This window comes from Hemitrygon akajei, chromosome 1 (genome assembly GCF_048418815.1).
Source record: "Hemitrygon akajei chromosome 1, sHemAka1.3, whole genome shotgun sequence".
NCBI classification, from domain to species: domain Eukaryota; kingdom Metazoa; phylum Chordata; class Chondrichthyes; order Myliobatiformes; family Dasyatidae; genus Hemitrygon; species Hemitrygon akajei.
Genome location: NC_133124.1, coordinates 58,253,785 through 58,270,177, shown reverse-complemented (window position 1 = coordinate 58,270,177; position 16,393 = coordinate 58,253,785). Strand labels below are relative to the sequence as shown.

General features: G+C 40.3%; 1 protein-coding gene across 1 annotated transcript in view; it reads right to left on the bottom strand.

Annotated features, from left to right (window-relative positions):
- The window catches only part of emilin2a (elastin microfibril interfacer 2a), an 88,392-nt gene extending 73,367 nt beyond the window's left edge, over positions 1 to 15,025 (bottom strand). The window contains exons 1-3 of the mRNA XM_073043678.1: positions 14,546 to 15,025; positions 14,012 to 14,137; positions 5,990 to 6,156 (exon numbers count right to left, since the gene is read on the bottom strand). Coding sequence (XP_072899779.1) covers positions 5,990 to 6,156; positions 14,012 to 14,137; positions 14,546 to 14,715 — 463 coding nt within the window. The 5' untranslated portion in view covers positions 14,716 to 15,025. The remainder of the gene's footprint in view (positions 1 to 5,989; positions 6,157 to 14,011; positions 14,138 to 14,545) is intronic.
- Between the last annotated feature and the right edge of the window lie 1,368 nt (positions 15,026 to 16,393).

The following is a 16,393-nucleotide window of genomic DNA, read 5'->3' as shown; positions in this document are numbered from 1 at the left end:
TCCATTTCACCATTTCATCATGCTGATTTATTATCCCTCACAGCTCCATTCTCCTGCCTTCCCCCATAACCTTTGATGCCCTAACTTAATCAAGAACCTGTCAAGTTCTGTTTTAACTATACCCACTGACTTAGCCTCCACAGCCATCTATAGCAATAATTCCCATAGTTTCAACCAATGTCTGGCTAAAGAAATTTCTTCCCATGCATGTTCAAAATGGACATCATCATATCCTGAGTCTGTGCCCTCTGGCCCTAGACTCCCCCAGTACAGGTTTCCCCCGCTATCCAAAGGTAGAGCATTCTTATGAAACCGTTTGTAAGCCAAAACGTCGTAAAGCAAAGAATCAATTACCATTAATTTATATGGGAAAAGTTTTTGAGCATTCCCAGAACCAAAAAATAACCTACCAAATCAAATGAAATAATACATAAAACCTAAAATAGCACAAACATATAGTAAAAGCAGGAATGATATGATAACTATACAGCCTATATAAAGTAGAAATATTGTATGTACGATGTAGTTTCACTTATCAAAATCGGGAAGACAGCAAGCCAAAATCCATTTGGAGAAAAAAAAAAATCGGCACGTACACGCCTACTCACATAAACGCATACGTATGTACATGCATACGCACGTACACGCATGCGCACACACCTGCCCCCACAAGGCTTCACGGTCATGGTAGTCTTTCTCGGGGTAAACACACGTATAAAGCAGGAGTCTTTTTTTTCGTAAAAGTGAAAATCCTCTTTGGTTAGCGAAAACAGGTACTAATGTAGGTCTTTCGTAACAGTGAGCTGTCGTAAAGCGAACGTTCGAAAAACGGGGGCCACCTGTATAGGAAACATCCACTCTATCGAGGCCTTTCAATATTCAATAGATTTCAATAAGATTCCCCTTCATTCTTCTAAACTCCAGGCCCAGAACCATCAAATACACCTAATTATATTAACCCTTTCATTCCCAGAATAATTCTCATGAACCTCCAAGAGACTCTGTCCAATGACGCCACATCATTTCTTAGATAAGGGACCCAAACTGGTCACAATACTCCAAGTGTGGTCTGACCAATGCCTTATAAAGCCTCAGCATAACATCCTTGCTTTGATATTCTAGTCCTCTTGAAATGAATGCTATCATTGCAAATGCTTTCCTCACGACCAATTCAACCTGCAAGTTAAACTTTAGGGAATCCTGCATGAGGACTTTATACCTCTAAGTTCTGAAATTTTCCCTTTTTAAAGATAGTTTATGCTGTTATTCCTCCCACAAATGTGCATGACCATGTATTTCCCTACACTATATTCCATCTGCCACTTCTTTGCCCATTCTCCTAAACAGTCTTAGTCTTTCTGTAGCCTCTCTGCTTCCTTAACACTACCTGCCCCTTAACCTATCTTTGTATCATCTGCAAACTTAGCCACAAAGCCAGCAATTCCATCTCCTAAATCATTGATTTATATCAATATAGTCCCAATATCGACCCCTGTGGAACACCAATAATCACCAGTAGCCAACCAGAAAAGGCCCACTTTATTCCCACTCTTTGCATCTTGCCAGTCAGCCAATCTTCTATCCATGCAAGTATTTTTCCTGTAATACCATGGGCTCTTATCTTGTTAAGCAACTTTGTGCATGGCAACTTGTCAAAGGCTTTCTGAAAATCCAAGTCTACAACATCCACCAATTCTCCTTCATCTATCCTGCTTGTTATTTCCTCAAATAATCCCAATAGATCTGTCAGGCAAAATTTCTCCCATGCTGACTTTGGCCTATTTTATTATGTGTCTCCAAGTACCACAAACCTCATCCTTAATAATGGACTCCAACATCTTCCCAACCACTGAAGCCAGGTTAACTGGTCTATAATTTTCTTTCTTCTGCCTCCCTCCCTTCTTAGAAAGTAGAGTGATGTTTGCAATCTTCCAGAACAATTCCAGCATGATTCTTGAAAGATCACTACCAATGCCTCCACAATCTTTCAGCTTCCACTTTCAGATCCCTGGGGTGTAGTCCATTTAGTCCAAATGCCTTATATACCAGCAGACTTTTCAGCTTCCCAAGCACCTTCTTAGTAATAGCAACTACACTCATTTCCGCCCCCCTGACAATCTCACACTTCTGGCATACTGCTAGTCTCAACTGTGACGACTGATACAAAATACTTTTTAAGTTTGTCTACTATTTCTTTGTCCCCTATTACTACCTTCGGTTGATGCTGAATTCCAGGAGAGGGAATTTCTAGAATGCCTACGAGATGGCTTTTATAGCAGGCCATGGTTGACCCCACTAGGGGAGCAGCTATTCTGAATTGGGTATTATGCAATGAACCAGAATTGATTAAAGAGCTTAAAAACCCTTAGGGGAGTGCGATCATAATATGATGAAATTCACCCTGAAATTTGAGAAGAAGCAAAAATCCAATATATCAGTATTGCAATGGAGAAAAGGGAATTACAGAGGCATATGGGAGGAGTTGGCCAGAATTGCTTGGAAAAGAACACTGGCAGGGATGACAGCAGAGCAGCAATGGCTGGAATTTCTGGAAGCAATTTGGAAGGCACAGGATCCCAAAGAGGAATAAGATTTCTAAAGGAAAGATGACACAACCGTGGCTACAAAAGGAGTCAAAACCAACATATAAGCCAAAGAGAGGGCATATAATAGAGCAAAAATTAATGGGAAGTTAGAGGACAGGAAAGCTTTTAAAAACCAACAGAAGGTAACTAAAAATGTCATTAAGGCAAAAATGGAATATGAAAGAAAGCTAGCCAATAATATTAAAGAGGATACCAAAAGTTTCTTCAGGTAGATAAACTGCAAAAGAGAGGTGAAATTGGATACTGGACCACTGGAAGATGATGCTGGAGAGGTATAATGGAGAACAATGAAATGGCAGACAAACTGAATAAGTATTTTGTGTCAGTCTTCACTGCGGAAGACACTAGCTGCATGGTGGATGTGCCAGGTGTCAGGAGTCATGATGTGTGTGAAGGTACCATAACTAGAGAGAAGATTCTTGGGAAACTGAAAGGTCTGAAGGTAGACAAGTCACCTGGACCATTTGGTGTACACCCCAGGGGCCTGAAAGAGGTGGCTGAAGAGATCATGGAGGCATTACTAATAATCTTTCAAAAATCATTAGAATCTGGAATGATTCCGGAAGACTGGAAAATTACAAATATCACTCCACTCTTCAAGAACGGAGAAGCAGAAGAGAGGAAACTATAGGCCAGTGATTGGGAAGATGTTGGAGTCGTTTGTTAAGGATGAGGTCTCAGGGTACTTGGAGGCACATGATTTAATAGGCCATAGTCAGCATGGTTTCAAGGGAAAATCTTGCCTGACAATTCTGTTGGAATGCTTTGAGGGAATAACAACCAAGTTAGAAAATGCGGAATCAGTTGATGGTGTGTACTTGGATTTTCAGAAGGCCTTTGACAATGTGCCACACATGAGGCTGCTTAACAAGCTACAAGTCCATGGTATTATAGGAAAGATTCTAGCATGGATAAAACAGTGTCTGGCAGGAAGGAAAGAGTGGGAATAAAGGGAACTTCTTCTGGTTGGCTGCCGGTGTCTTGTGGTGAACTTCCTTTGACCCCTCTCCAGTTTCAGCACATCCTTTCTAAGATAAGGGGCCAATTATTTTTATATCACAATGATTTGGATAATGGAATTGATGCCTTTGTTGCAAAGTTTGCAGACCATATGAAGATATGTAGGTGAAAGAGCAAGTGGTTGAGGAAGTAGAGAGGCTACGGAAGGACAGATTAGGAGAATAGGTAAGGAAATTGCAGATGGAATACAGTGTTGGGAAGTGTATGGTCATGCACTTTGGTAAAAGAAATGAAAAGGTTGACTATTTTCTGAATGGAGAGAAAGTACAGAATTCTGTGGCACAAAGGGATTTTGAGTCCTTATGCAGGATTCCCTAAAGGTTAGTTTGCAGGTTGAGTCTGTGGTGAGGAAGTAAAATGCAATGTTAGCATTCATTTCAGGAGAACTAGAATATAAAAGCAAGTATATAATGTTGAAACTTTATAAAGTACTGGTGATTCCTCACTTGGGAGTATCGTGAGCAGTTTTGGGCCCCTTACCTTAGAAAGGATGTGCTGAAAGGAGGTTCATGACAATAAGGGTGCCCATAACTGCTCACAATCCTCCAACTGCTGTCTGACCAATGCCTTAGAAAGCCTCAGTATGACATCCCTGCTCTTATATGCTGGTCCTCTCAAAATGAAACCTAGCATTGCATTTGCCCTCCTTATCACCAACTCAAATGCAAATTAATATATAGGGTTATTCTGCACTATTCAATGAAATTACGATCACTCTTCCTAAAGGATCTTTTACCTTACGTTATTTGAAGAAATAACAAGCAGGATAGCCCAAGGAGAATCAGTTGATGGTATGTACTTGGATTTCAGGAAGCCTTTGACAAGGTGTCATGCATGAGGCCGCTTAATGAGCTACGAGCCATTGGTATTACAGGAAGGATTACAGCATGGATAAAGCAGTGGCTGATTGGCAAGTGGCAAAGAGTGGGAATAGAGGGAACATTTTCTGACTGGCTGCTCTGACTAGTGGTGTTCCACAGGGGTTTGTGTTGGGAGCGATTCTTCATACATTATATGTATGTATATAATTTGGATAATGGAATTGATGGCTTTGTTACAAATTTTGCAGATGATAAGAAGATAGCTGGAGGGGCAGGTAGCTTTGAAGAAGTAGAGAGGCTACAGAAGGACTTAAACAGTTTAGGAGAATAGACAAAGAAATGGCAGATGGAAAACAGTGTTGGGAAGTATATGGTCATGTGCTTTGGTAGAAGAAATGAAAGGGTCGACTATTTTCTAAATGGAAAGAAAATACAAAAAACTGATGTGCAAAGGGACTTGGGAGTCCTTGTGCAGGATTCCCTTAAGGTTAATTTGCAGGTTGAGTCTGTGGTGAGGAAGGCATTAAATGCAATGTTAGCATTAATTTCAAGAGGACTAGAATACAAAAGCAAGGATGTAATGTTGAGACTTTATAAAACACTGGTAAGGCCTCACTTGGATTATTGTGAGCAGTTTTGGGCCCCTAATCTTAGAAAGGATGTGCTGAAACCAAACTGGGTTCAAAGGAAGTTCACAAAAATGATTCAAGGATTAAATGGCTTGTCATATGAAGAGCATTTGATAATTCTGGGCCAGTATTCACTAGAATCCAGGAGAATGAGGGGTGACCTCATTGAAACCTATCAAATGGTGAAAGGTCTTGATAGAGTGGATATGAAGAGGATGTTTCCTGTGGTGAGAGAGTCTGAGACCAGAGGACATAGCCTCAGAATAGAGGGGTGTCCTTTTAGAATGCAGATGATGAGAAATTTCTTTAGCCAGAGACTGGTGAATCTCTGGAATTCTTTGCCAAAGGCAGCTGTGGAGGCCAAGTCTTTATTTATATTAGTCCTTATTTATATTTAAGGCAGAGGTTGATAGATTCTTGATTGGTCAGGGCATGGAGGGATGAGACTGAGATGAGAATTGGATCAGCCATGGTGGAGCAGACTGAATGGGCCAAATGGCTGAATTCTGCTCCATTATCTTATGGTCTTATATATAAGCTTCTCTAACCTTCTCGCTTTTTTAGTTGCTTTCTGTTGGATTTTCAGAAGCTTCCCAATCCTCTAACTTCCCACCATTTTTCACCAGATTATATGCCCTGTCTTTGGTTTTCATGCTGTCTTTGATTTCACTTGTTAAGCACAGTTATATCATTCTCGCTTTAGAATACTACATCCGAGAGGTGATTATGAATCAAACCCCATGCCAACTGTAGTAAAACTGACAGCTCTGGTATACAATAATTTGGTTCGATACATTACAATCTCAGAACTTGAAGGATTTAAAGTGTAATTTCCAAAAGGTTTATTGATGATTTCACAAAGGATTTCCTAATGTTGCATGATTTAATAATCAGGTATAAATTATGGTCTTACTGAGATTCCTCTTTCGGGTATCAGAAGATGGCAGAGGAGACACTGCAGTACGTGTTGACAGACCATCCTTGCAATCTTCACCCTTAAACCCAGGGCAACACCTCCACGCCAACTGAGTCACCATCTTGTATGAAATTTTATACGTAGGACGGAAATGAGTTCGATATCTAATTGGGAAAATAGATTGAGAAAATTACATGAAACATGTGCATATTCTCTATTTAAATTCTCTATTCTGTTGTACTGAAAAAGCACCAAGTTTTGCAGGATAATATCTAGAATTAAAACCTCTCTCTCCTTACCTAAACGTATAATGTTGTACATACAGGAAATCTCTGGAGATACCTCAGGTAGGTCATCAAACTAAATCATCAACACACCACACACCACAAATGCCACATGACTCAGATTTGCCTAGCAATTTTGTTTTGCTTCTCTTATTCCAGACAATATTTTACATTAATCATTATGGAACTTATTACACAGTTCCAGTATCCTTCCAACTGTGTGCAATAAATTAATGGCCTTGCCAAAGCACCTTAAAATTTGACATAACTTTTATGCTGAATGATCAATGATTCATGTGTAAAACATACAAAGTATTTTCCTTTGTTATGGCCACTCCATACACTTCAGAACCAGCAACCACTCTCCCTTTGTTCTGCTATTTTAACCATATCCTTCACTTTTTCTTTTCCAAGAACGTACCACTTTGCATTTCATATCATGATCACACTATGGCTTCATAAGGAGCAAGGGTGCAGATTATATTAACTTATATGAAATCCCAAATTAAACAAGTACATGGGTATTCTTCGAGTGGCTGGGCTGATCTGCATATTTGGATGGGAGGCTTTTCCATCATAGTAATCTGTCTATAAATCAAGGCTAAATGAGGTCAGACAACAGCTAAACATAAAGAACTATGGAATATGAGAGTAAAAGAACTTCACTTGGAGCATTTGGGCATTGTTAACAGAAAACAGCAACTTTTACTGGTTCGTATATATACGGCTCACTACAGATCACAGCCTCAGTGCCCATGTCTGAATGTGGAAGCAATCCACAAGGCCATTCACACATGTTGGCATGGACCACTGTGGAAAAGCTATAGACCGTTTTCTGGAATCGGTGAACAGACGTTCAAAATGAATTCAGGTAAATGTCGACCAGCACTGAATAGACTACTGCAAAATTCAATTTTTGCCCCATGAGGTATTCACAAGGAAACTATCAGATAACAGTTTACAATTCTGCCATTTCAATTTTAACTGTTGGTAAAAGGGAAGGAATCAAGCATTATTTCAGAATCATCACCTAACTTTGAATTGGAGGAAACTGAAAGATCAGCATGTACAATGAAAGAGACACCAATGCAGAAGCCTGTCTGAGCACCCTGTCTGAGAAGCACAGAATCTGGTTTTCCTCTGAGCTACATATCAATGCTGCACACCTCTCCAGGGTACATTACTTCAGATGCACCAAAGATGCAGGGCACAACCAAGTCTGCAAAGGAAGGTAAAACCAGGGCAGGTGGAACAAAGCAAACGTCACTGCACGTGGAATAAGAATAATAAGGGGAGCAGATGGAATGATAGGATTTTTGCACTAAAAGCACCAGGTAGCTTGGAGAAGAGAAAAAGCAATATTACAAAGATTGTGCAGGTGAATAGATCCCAGAGTTATCTAGATAAAGTAGAAGAAAGATTCAGAAAGGTTCACATGGACCATTTCATCTCAATACGATACACTAAAGACTGAAGAGAGGAAAGCTGTCAGTGAGCCCTACAACGGAAAAATTGACAGAACATGAAAAAAGTGATTCCTTCGTTAAGTCTAGAGATGAAGCTACACCAACATCAGAATCTCAGAATCAGGTTCAATATCACCGCAATTCATTGTAAAATTTGTCCTTTCATGGCAGTACATTGTAAAACACAATAATAAAAACTGTAAATTACAATAAGTATATATAAAAAATAAATTAAATATTGCAAAAGAGAGGGGTAAATACTGAGGAAGTGTTCGTGGGTTCATCGTCCATTCAGAAATTTGATGGTGGAGGGGAAGAAGCTGTTTCTCAAACATTGAGTGTGTGTCTTCAGGTTCTTGTTCCTCCTGCTTGATGGTAGCAATGAGAGGAGGGCACGTCCTACATGATGGGGGTCCTTAATGATGGAAGCTGCCTTTTTGAGGCATCGCCTTTTGAAGGTGTCCTGGTTGCTGGGAAGGCTAGTGCCTATGAAGGAGCTGGCTGAGGTTACACCTTCGTGCAGCATTTTCCAATCCTGTGCAATGGCCCCTCCATACTAGATGGTGATGGAGCCTCAGAGATGTTGACACACAGAAACTTGAAACTGCTCACCCTTTCCACTTCTCATCCCTCGATGAGGACTGGTGTGTGTTCTCTTGACTTCCCCTTCCTTAAGTCCACAATCAATTCCTTGGTCTTACATCTGGTGAGTAGGCAGGGTCAAATGATGAAGTGATCGAAGAGGATCTAAATCTCACTACTTAAACATGTACAAATCCCATTTCCAGAAAAGTTGGGATATTTTCCAAAATGCAATAAAAACAAAAATCTGTGATATGTTAATTCACGTGAACCTTTATTTAACTGACAAAAGTACAAAGAAAAGATTTTCAATAGTTTTACTGACCAACTTAATTGTATTTTGTAAATATACACAAATTTAGAATTTGATGGCTGCAACACACTCAACAAAAGTTGGGACAGAGGCATGTTTACCATTGTGTTACATCACTTTTCCGTTTAATAACACTTTTTAATCGTTTTGGAACTGGGGATATTAATTGTAGCAGATTTGCAATTGGAAATTTTGTCCATTCTTGCTTGATACAAGACTTCAGCTGCTCAAAAATCCGTGGTCTCTGTTGTCTGATTCTCCTCTTCATAATGCGCCATACATTTTCAATAGGAGAGAGATCTGGACTGGCAGCAGGCCAGTCAAGCACACACACTCTGTGTCTACAAAGCCACGCTGTTGTAGCCCGTGCAGAACGTGGTCTGGCATTGTCCTGCTGAAATAAGCATGGATGTCCTGGGAAGAGACGTCGCCTTGATGGCAACATATGTCTCTCTAAAATCCTAATATATGCCTGAGTCAATGGTACCTTCACATACATGCAACTCACCCATGCCGTGGGCACTGATGCACCCCCATACCATCACAGTTGCTGGCTTTTGCACCTTTCGCTGATAACAATCAGGATGGTCGTTTTCATCTTTGGCACGGAGAACTCGACGCCCATTTTTTCTGAAAACTAGCTGAAATGTGGACTCATCTGATCACAGCACACGGTTCCACAGTCCTTCGGTCCATCTGAGATGAGCTCGGGCCCAGAGAACTTGCTGGCATTTCTGCATAGAGTTGATGTATGGCTTCCTCCTTGCATAATACAGTTTCAAGTTGCATTTCTGGATGCAGCGACGGACTGTGTTAAGTGACAATGGTTTTCCAAAGTACTCCCGAGCCCAGGTGGCTATAATTGTCACAGTAGCATGACGGTTTCTTAGGCAGTGCCGCCTGAGGGCTCGAAGATCACGCGCATTCAACAGTGGTTTCCGACCTTGCCCTTTACGCACTGAGATGTCGCTGAATTCTCTGAATCTTTTCACAATATTATGTACTGTAGATGTTGAAAGACCTAAATTCTCTGCAATCTCGCATTAGGAAATGTTCCTTTTGAACTGACTAACAATTCTCTCATGAATTTTGGCACAAAGGGATGAGCCACGACCCATCCTCGCTTGCAAAGACTGAGCCTTTGATGCGCTACTTTTATACCCAGTCATGATACCTCACCTGCTACCAATTAGCCTGCTTAATGTGGAATCTTCCAAACCAGTGTTACATGAATATTCTGTGCACTTTTCAATCTTATTTTAACTCTGTCCAAACTTTTGTTGTGTGTTGCAGCCATCAAATTCTAAATTTGTGTATATTTACAAAATACAATTAAGTTGGTCAGTAAAATTATTGAAAATCTTTTCTTTGTACTTTTGTCCATTAAATAAGGGTTCACGTGAATTAACATATCACAGATTTTTGGTTTTATTGCATTTTGGAAAATATCCCAACTTTTCTGGAAAAGGGGTTTGTACATTTCTAGATTAAAACTAGTCTCTTAAAGGGGAGAAGGCATAAATTAATAGAAAAACATTATCCTGCTTATTTGTTTTATATATTACTGTTCATATGTGCAGTCTGAGAAGAACCTCAAATTAACCAGAACCATGTTACTCAATTGTTCTTAACAAGAGTTATAATGGTTCCCCACAGGGGCACGCTGGATAGCATAGTAAACAAGCAAGAAACTGGGGGCTGCATGAGCCTCTGAATGGGCCATGTTAAGATTACTGCCTTAATGAAATATTACTAAAATATATAAAGAAAAAATAATGAATATTGCAATTTAATTGGAACCCTGAATGAAACTAATGAGAAAATATGCTACGTGATGCAAATGAGACAGCAAAACAATTGTGTGGGGGGGGGGGCGCAGGAGGGGCAGTGCAGCACATCAATCGTTATCTCCGCTCCGTCTTGGCCATGCATAAATCACCATTCACACCTTACGGGACAGCCGGCTGAGCCCCACTACGCATCCATCCCCAAATCACAAACGGCAGAGTGGGCGGGGCTGCCTGCAGCAAGGTCGGTCAGTGAGTATGCAGGAGGACGCTGGTTCTGTTTGCCCCTCACCGACCCGTGCTAATGTGTTATGAAGGCTGTAGATATGGCCGTGTGGTGTTCGGCCAGCAATGGCTAAACGCAGATAGGGAAGTATGTGTTAAGTCTACCACTGCAACTCCCATTAAATCCCTGATCTTATATTTTGAAAGGAAGTTCAATTCCCTTTCCTTGGTGAGTACACACTCTTTATTGCCACTCAGAATATACACATATAACGTTTTAAAAACATTTACCTAAAATAAAATTATTTTAAAAAATACTGCCTCAAAAGCCCAAAGTAACTATTCCCTGCTCATTGCTTTGTTGGAAACCACTCTGACTATCCATTGCAAATTAAAGTGCCTGTTTCATCTGTGAAAACCTTATCTTATCGATCTGAAAGTTTGTTGCCTACAGTCACAGGATCATAAACACTAAAGTAAGCATTCCCAAGTCACTAAAGGGGCTTTTTAAAGGAGCATAGTTAACTCAAATCTCATCACTAACTGTCTATTATTTACATTCTTTCCTTGCAGCTGAAGCTTCTTATAATCAACTAAAGTGTACTGACCATTTCAATGGACCTTGATGTGCTTTACAAAATTTGAAAGGATTTCCTTCGGAGAACCTCCCCATCAGATCAAACTTTTTGTTCATTTTGGCAGGAAAGCTTGTCTTATAAAGTTTGTATTTAAATCAAAGAGAAAGAAGGCAAAAGATATTTTGAAACAAATGTCATTTTTATTTGCAATTAGTTGATAATGCCACTTCCCTGCAGACTGGCCAGAAATAAAAGCTGCAGTTATGAGATAGACGCATCTGTCAGATACCCTGGGAAATGGGTCAAGATGCAGGTGGGCAGTGATTCAGCTCATCCTGTTCATATGTTACACAGAGGCCCTGCTGGAGTTATTACATGCAATTCAATTCCAAATGAAACTATACAATGTTAGAAATCTTACTGCCAACAAGAAGTTTCCGAATTTCATGACACATGCCGGTGATAATAAACCTGATTCTGATTCTGATAGGAAAGATCCCGTGTTTATATCGTTTTTTTGTTACTCAACTTCAGCTGAAGATACTTTTGAAATATATGGTCTGTTGAATTGTAGTAAATGAGAGGAAACCATTACAACTATTGTAGTACAAAAGAGCCAAGAAACTAGAGCAACAGATCTCATGGTATTTGTGTTTTACTACAACCTGAAGAAAATCATCATGTTGGTAGAGATAAAGTTCTCTTTGAAGCTTTACTGCAGAAGTTATTATTATTTTTGGAACAGAACAAATGGTACATACTAATCCTTCTAAGTAGTCATGTAGTGTAGATTCAAATTAATTATAGTCAAACTCTACTGTTCAAGTTCCTATCTTTTTCCCTCTCAAAGTAAGAAGCGCCTTCACATTGCAGCTTCACAGATATTAGTTTTGCCAGTTGACAATTCTTCGCATACAAGCTATCACACAATGTGACTGGTATTATAGTACTATTTTGTTTGTCCTCTGCTGTCAAGGTAAATGCAAAAAAGTTGCTATGTCTGAAAGTGAAACAAAAATAAACAAAGGAATCCAACCAACAGACTACCATCTCTTTACTATAACTGCAAGAAACCATGACGACTTTCAGATTCACCTCTTGACACTCTTCCTTCCATTTGGACCTTCCAACTTATTTCCTCTCCTTGCAGAAGGAGGGTGCTAACAACTCCAGTGTACCCTAATCCTGATCTAACTAAGGCCATTTACAACTAACAGTATCCTTAAAAGCTACAAATTTACATCCCCAGATCCAAGGCTAGGATTCAAGGATTCCAAGTAGTTTTTGGAAAACTACTTCAAACGCTGAATTTTTGAAAACATTACCACATTTGAAACAGTTTGTATGTTATTGGGGAATGAATTTGGCATTAAATCTGCTCCTTTTCATTCCTGATTACTAAATCACAAATTATTAATCACTAGAACAGGAGATGATGATGTTCTAAAACAATGCACAGACAAAGAAACTACTGACCTTACTTGGTCAGGTCCAGAGAATCTGACTGTGGTCCAGATGAGGTGCTGACAGTAACTAATGTGCACTGTGATCTCATGGTGCGTACAGAAATAGGAGCCTGGTCTTAGCACCAAAGAGCCTCAAGACATTAACTGTGGTTAATGGATATCACTGGGTGATATGAAACACAAAGTGGATATTCTGCTTTCCTGCAGTATGGAGCATTTCAGCATATGCATATTGTACAATGTACAGAAAGGTGTACGTTATTACCACAAGACCATGGTATTAATTTGCCCATGTGTGGAATGTGTCCCTAGTTAATGCTCAAAGAGTTCATAATACAATTTTGCTCTTTATAAATTTTAAAACTGACATATAAGAGTTCAATTTTCAGAATGCCAATATTGATACAATGCTAAAACCTTCCTTATGCACAGACATTTCTGTGAACCTGCACTGCCTGTGGTATAAGAAACCTATTTTTTTGACAGAAAGTGCACTCTGCGGATCCAAACCACAGCAAAGCGCTAAACAGAAAGCCCACAGACCCCTGCCAATTAACAACTTTATACTCAGTTTCCACGGTTCATCGTCACTCCTCGCCTTAAGCTAAAATACTGTTGTAAATTGGGGGACCACTACATTGAGCACCTCCATACCATCCGCCACAAGTGGACTTCCCAGTGACCAAACATTTTAATTCTGAATCCCATTCTGACATGTTGATCCATGGCCTCTTTTTGTGCCAAGATGAGGCCATCCTCAGGGTGGAGGACAACACTTTATATTCCATCTGGATAGCCTCCAATCTGATGGCATAAATATCAATTTCTCCTTCTAGAAAACAACCTTCCCGTCCTTATTCCACACTTTTACTTCTTTTCACTTGCCTATTACTTCCTCCTGGGTCCCTCCTCCGTCACCATGCTCCACTCTCCTCTCCTATCAGATTCCTTCTTTTCCCAGCCCTTGACCTTTCCCATTCACCTGGCTTCACCAATCACTTTCTCGATAGCCTCCTTTTTATTTTAGCATCTTCCCCCTTCCTTCTTAGTGGTGAAGAAGAGTCTGGGTCTGAAAGGCTGGCTATCTGTTCATTTCCATAGATGCTGCCTGACCTACTGCATTCAACCAATATTCTGCGTGTGAAAGCTGGAACGTTTTCGCGTTTGAGGCGCAGGCATGGATAAATCAATGACATAGTGGTGGATCCCAGCAGAGCGGAACCCTATTGTTATTCCTTTAATTTCCACCTCAGGCGGTTACCGAAATGGCAGATCTCCCGGCACGGAGGCGTCGGGAGAAGAGTTTGTTCTTACTTACACCACAGCAGATGGACAGTTGGCCAGACCCCAGGGACACGGTTGATAGTCGGCCTTGATGTAACTTTGTGCTCCGTCTACCACTGTGCAGGTCACGTTCTTCTTCATAATATAAGCACACCAGTTCCTGTAGCGGGGGTAACAAGGGCTGTCAGTTTACTGCAAATACCAGACCTTAGGGTAAAGCCACAGTTTTGTAGATGCGACTCCTACCCTCCCCCTCCCCCTTTCATACAACTACTGACCTAGGGCAATGCACTAGGTCTTGTTCTCAGACCCCGTCAGTTATGAACGATGGCAAATGCACGCAGTGCATTTTAACTTGCACGGAATCGTAAACTGAACGAGGAGAGACAGAAGGAGAATTACCCATTTATTTAAATCATCGTTTAGTGAATCGCGAAAAAAAAAGCAGGCTCCAGTTTTTTTTAATGCAACGGTAACATGGGTGATGTAAGAGAAAGGAGAAATACTTTTGTTTCTGGTAGCCACGAGTTACAGTAAAGTTTTGAAATGCTAAGTAGGGTTGACTTACTTGCCGCGCCCGGGGGCTCTGTTGGCACTGTACTCCGGAGCGGACCTGGAAGAATACAGATTGTAACTGGCAGATGAAAGAGTTGCTTGCACATCAGACACTAGAAAACTGATCAGAATCAAAGACCAACTCAGGAAAATCGCCTCGCTCTCAGCTAATCTTCCGGCCATTATAACAGGGGCAGTTTTAATTTGACCACCTTTCCCGGTTGTATCCCACTCGCCAGAAACTGCAACCGGCGGCGCAACCTTCTCGGGAGAAGAACCGAAGGGTTTCTGGTCGGACAGGGAAGAGGCCTGAGCAGTGGACCGGGTAGAGGATCTGCCCTTTGGTGAGATGAAGAGCAGATCCGTGCACCGAAGAGAAATGCTTTGGTCTCGGTCTTTTCCTGTTGCTCTGGTCTGAGTTTTTTTTTACGGAATGACGTTAATCCTTCTGCACTGGAATTTCAGGCACACCACTAGGAACTCTGCTTCACGTTTAAAAAATCTTGGCTTAAGCTCCATCCTTGCGTCTTGATGGGAGGTTGGTTGTAACTTTACTCTATAACCATATAGAGTATGTGGATGAACAATTTGTCGGAGAATTAAGGTTCAAAAAGCACAATAAAATACACGAGATGTGGAGAATGTCATGGGATGCCAAATGGCCACCTCTTCCAGATTATACCACGCCAATTTCGTGAAATAGTAGTTTCTTAATTTGCCAAAACATCCAGCTCGCTATAAACTAGATAAAAGTAGCGCATGTTCTAAGTGTGATGGCACAACTCGTTTTTGAATCATTTGTACAATAATTACATTTGAATAATTCTAAGGGTTTTTTTTTTGCATGAAACTAGACAGTAACTTAAAATAATGAAGAAAGTTCTGTCCTTCCCGGTAAAAGACGATAGGAAACAAATTCGTGTCGGTGTTAAAAAATAAAACTGGAAATTTGAGTAAGAGTATTGATTTTTTTTCCCTTTTATACTGCTACAGGTATGTCAGATTGAAGCATTTTCAATAAAGGTGCAATTAAAGCTGCACCAATCATGCTTTTAAATTCCATCTCCTTCATTTCATCCCGGGCTGGTTTCCCTGTGTACTTTAACAAAACTGATTGCTTCAGCCCATCTGGTAGTGAATGTGTCTTCAAACTGACACTGTATAATGTAGTATTGAAACCAAATGCAAAGTACATTTTTCAAAGCTGCACCTACCTGCAAATTAAAGCAAAACTTGAATCATGTAACATTGGAGGCTGACAACAATTTATTGGTTTCTCTGCTTTTCACATTTAAAGCAGAAGCTGAATAGTTGCAATTGGGACTCTTCTACAGTGGCAGCTTTAATGAGCAGATTGGTGCCCACCCTGTAATTATAATTGAGTGGCTCCATTCTTAACCAACCAGAGAATATCTACATTTTTTCTTCTTGTATCATTTCTGGAGTTGCTTTCACATCAAGACCCTCTGCTTGCTGCCAATGTACTCCCACTCAACAACTTAATCTGTGAAAAAAAACAGATGTTTCATCACAACTGGAAATTAAATATGCTTTACATTGCAGAGAAGGAAAGAACAAAGGGAACAATGGTATGGTGAAAAGGTTGACCAATCTGGTTCTGGTGCTGACTGAGACAGACTAGTAGATGTTTGTTATTATGGCTGGTCTGAAGGAGGTGCAAGTAGAAGATGAATGAGGATAAGGAGAGGAAGAAAGATCATTACTGGAACTGTGGGGATTTAACCACAGCACACACTAGAAACTTGCACTAAAATGGAAAATGTTTGAAAAACTTCAAAGTTCAAATTTATTAATGTATGTATACCATATACAACCTTGAGATTCATCTTCTTGCAGGCAG